This window comes from Alosa sapidissima, chromosome 8 (assembly GCF_018492685.1).
Source record: "Alosa sapidissima isolate fAloSap1 chromosome 8, fAloSap1.pri, whole genome shotgun sequence".
NCBI classification, from domain to species: domain Eukaryota; kingdom Metazoa; phylum Chordata; class Actinopteri; order Clupeiformes; family Clupeidae; genus Alosa; species Alosa sapidissima.
In genome coordinates, this window is record NC_055964.1 from 30000170 (window position 1) to 30003913 (window position 3744).

The 3744-nt window shown below is 41.6% G+C and overlaps 2 protein-coding genes across 2 annotated transcripts in view; both read left to right on the forward strand.

Annotated features, from left to right (window-relative positions):
- The window catches only part of ikbkb (inhibitor of nuclear factor kappa B kinase subunit beta), a 40015-nt gene extending 36870 nt beyond the window's left edge, over positions 1-3145 (forward strand). The window contains 5 exon segments of the mRNA XM_042100259.1: positions 343-490; positions 1379-1494; positions 1732-1831; positions 2024-2088; positions 2127-3145. Coding sequence (XP_041956193.1) covers positions 343-490; positions 1379-1494; positions 1732-1831; positions 2024-2074 — 415 coding nt within the window. The 3' untranslated portion in view covers positions 2075-2088; positions 2127-3145.
- Positions 1-3744, forward strand: part of LOC121714945 (tripartite motif-containing protein 16-like) — a 1397702-nt gene that overhangs the window by 786530 nt on the left and 607428 nt on the right. The window lies entirely within an intron of this gene.

Genomic DNA, 3744 nt, shown 5'->3' on the forward strand with positions numbered 1-3744 from the left:
GTCAAAATATAAGAATTTTTATAATATGATTTTTATATTTTAATTTAAAAATCTAAATACAATCAATGCTAGTACTAATACATGAAATGGCAAATCTGGATAGCCTAGACTCTGCTGAAAAAAACAATATATAATATGTGTGTGTGGCACTTACAATGACCAGAATAAATCCTTATGAATAAAGGTAGTGAACATGCCCTAAAAACGTGTTCATGTGGAAGCAAGGCCAAAAAGATTAAAAAACTTTACCGTTTTCACAAAAACTGCTGTCGTGTGGACATGGTCTAATTGTGTGTGTATGTGATGGACTCTCTCTCTCTCTCTCTCTCTCTCTCTCTGCAGTAAGACGGTGCTGTGTAGGCAGCGTGTGATGGAGTTGTTGCCGCGGGTGGAGGGGGTGGTGCAGCACATGGCCCAGTGTGAGCAAGAGCTGCTCCAACTGCAGGAGAAGAGACAGAGGGAGCTATGGGAACTACTCAAGGTGGCCTGTGTGAGTGACACACACATACACACACACACACACATACTGTACATACAGACACAGACACACACACTTGTTTTTACACACATGCCAAGCCCCCTTACTTCATTAAGAAACTCTACAGTTAGAAACTGTACAGCCTCCTCCTCATGTCTGGGCTGAAGGGGTCGATCAGGTGATCGAAACATTGCTATGTTTTTAAAGTAATACAGTTTATCTTCTTGGAGCAATTGCAGTGTGCAGACCACCCTTCTTCCATAGACATAAGGGCCACCAAATAGAACACCTGAAGGCTGTAAGTTTGTTCTCAGAGGCTGCCACCATGTTGAGCACTTAACCCAGACGCCACCATGTTGAGCACTTAACCCAGACGCCACCATGTTGAGCACAGTACTTAACCCAGACGCCACCATGTTGAGCACTTAACCCAGACGCCACCATGTTGAGCACTTTACCCAGACGCCACCATGTTGAGCACTTAACCCAGACGCCACCATGTTGAGCACTTTACCCAGACGCCACCATGTGCACTTTACCCAGACGCCACCATGTTGAGCACTTTACCCAGATGCCACCATGTTGAGCACTTTACCCAGACGCCACGTTTGTTCTGTTTACATTACATCCTCGCGGTTGGAACGGTTTCAAAATAAAAAGCGGTTTCAAATTAAATGTCCCCCGAAACAGAAAAGGAACAGGCCAAAAAAACAGTAAATGACAAGGAATACATTAATAATATTAAAAAAAAGATTGAAAATCTAATGGAATCGTGACTTTAAAATCGAAAATTAAATCGAATCAAGGATTTGGAGAATTGTAACACCCCTAATAACAATATGTGTTTTGTGTGTGTGTATTTTTTTTGTGTGTGTGTCTATTTTGTGTGTGTGTGTGTAGAGTAAAGTGCGCAGTCCTGTCAGTGGTAGTCCTGATGGAGCTCGGACACCCTTGGCCCCCCCTCTACTCCCACACAGACCCCCGCTCCCCAGCAGCCTCACCACGCTACCCCAGCCGTGAGTCTCCCTGTGTGTGTGTGTGTGTGTGTGTGTGTGCACAATTGGTAATGTGTAATCTGCCAAAAAAGATCAGATATCAATTTGTCCACTTGGTTGTGCTAAATTAAAAAAAGATATTACATATTAACTAGTCACTCACAAGATTTTATTAATTCTCTCTCTTGCGTGTGTGTGTGTGTGTGTATATGTGTGTGTGTGTGTGGTGTGTGTGTGATGTGTGTGATGTGTTCCCAGTGAGGAGTCTCTTGTCATGATTGAGGAGAGCAGGACGTTTGAGAGTCGCCTGCAGAGTCTGTTGCAGGAGGCCATTCAGGAAACAGAGCAGGACCTGCAGGTAGGTCCACATGTAGAAACAAATAAACATTCTTTGTGAATAATAAACATACAAATTTACAATGAACATCAGATTTAATAATTTTTCTCCTTCTGTTTGCTGCTGTGTGTGTGTGTGTGTGGATTTGTGTGGTGTGTGTGTATGTGTGTGTGTGTGTGTGTGTGTGTCTGTGTGTGTCTCCTGTTTCATCAGATGATGAGGGAATGGGAGTGGCTGAAAGATGACAATCCCCATACTCTCTGATTCAGATTGTGTGTGTGTGCGTGTGTGTGTGTAAGAGAGAGAGACAGAGAGAGAGAAAGATATAAGGAGAATGTACTGACCCCAACAATCCATGGATCTGTAGTGCCACCTTGTGGAGACAGAGCGCCAGTGCAGCTGCTGCCCCCTGTAGGCCACTGGTGGAAGTGCTGCTCCTGCACCTCACCTCTCCACACTCGAACCCCTTTTACTTTGTTTTCATTTTTAAAATCTGTGTTTGGCCATCTCATCATAAGTGGACAGTGCTTAATACAAACGTAAACAAGGACCAAAGTTAAAGTTGACTGATATTCAGCAGACTCTTTTATCCAAAGCGACACACACTTGCAGTGGCGGGTTAGGGAATCAAACCACCCCAGCCGCGAAGGACCAAGACACACTGTGATTCAATCACTCAAACCATTTGCCCAGGTGATCTGAGACACATTTGATTATGTACATTTTGTTGTATGAACACATTCTGATGCATCCCCAAAATGGAACTTGTTATGGATGTGAGGTAGGCAACTCCATAAATATGAACAGAAGTGGTCATTAACATGTCCGGATGTACACCTTGGAAAATGCCCTTTCAAGGGAAAAAGGACTTCCTGGATCACTGTAAAAGTGGGGATTTAGGCGAGAATAATTGTTGATGTTTCAGCACATCTGTCCATAGAACAGGACTGTGTGTACAAAGTAATTTTTTTAGGAAATGATTTAAATGCAGCCAGAGGACCATAAGAAGCAATTCAATGTTATTTTATTCCTGTAAGTGGCGAAAAGAGTAATGCATTCAAATCTGGACCACTATCATATAATGATGTGTTTTATGTTTTCTTTAAAGGTATGTGTCTCTGTGAGGCTTAAATAGTTTATTTCTTTTACAATATATAAAGGATTATAGGGGATTTAAATTTAAGAAATGGATGGACGTTTTGATATGTATTTTGGCTGTTCCATTTTCATGTTTTATATCTTCCTCTTTGGATATATTATTGGAAAACAACTCAGGTGTCTGTGGGCTGTTAAACGATTGTGATGTGTCTGTTATATAAAATAATTATGATTATGTGATGAATGATGTCTTCATTAAATGTTTTTCACGTGTAGTGTCATTGAATGGAACCATTAGCCTGGTTTCTCTGCCAGGCTTGACCACCTGACCATGATGCCATCTCAGACTAACACTAGATCCAACTGCATGTGATGTGAGTGAGCGTTAGCAACTAAATCAGTTTCATTACATTGTGTTCAGTGTGAATGTCCTAACTGTACACAACGTGCTGCAGTGCAGCGTGATGCAACCGTCTCTAAGTTATTTCTGTTGCTCGTGTTGCTCTGCTGTTTTGAATGAGAAATATGATGTAGTAGAAGGGCTTATTTAACGGGTTCAGGGTGGACAGAGAGTATTCAATGATACATGACAGTCACTTGCTCAGATGTATTTAGGATGCCCTGTACACCTTATTTTACCCACTGGAGATATGCCTCCCTGGATGCCTACTGGGAATGGGCCATTAAGCAATGCAGTTTAGGTCAAAATATCAAGAACACATAAAAGTCCTAGCCTAATAGATATGAATGTCCTTTAGAAAATAACATTTGCTAGAAAGTTACTTTCCCAAAAGAGTTCATGAATGTTATGAATGAAATCTGCCATACAAGATAAA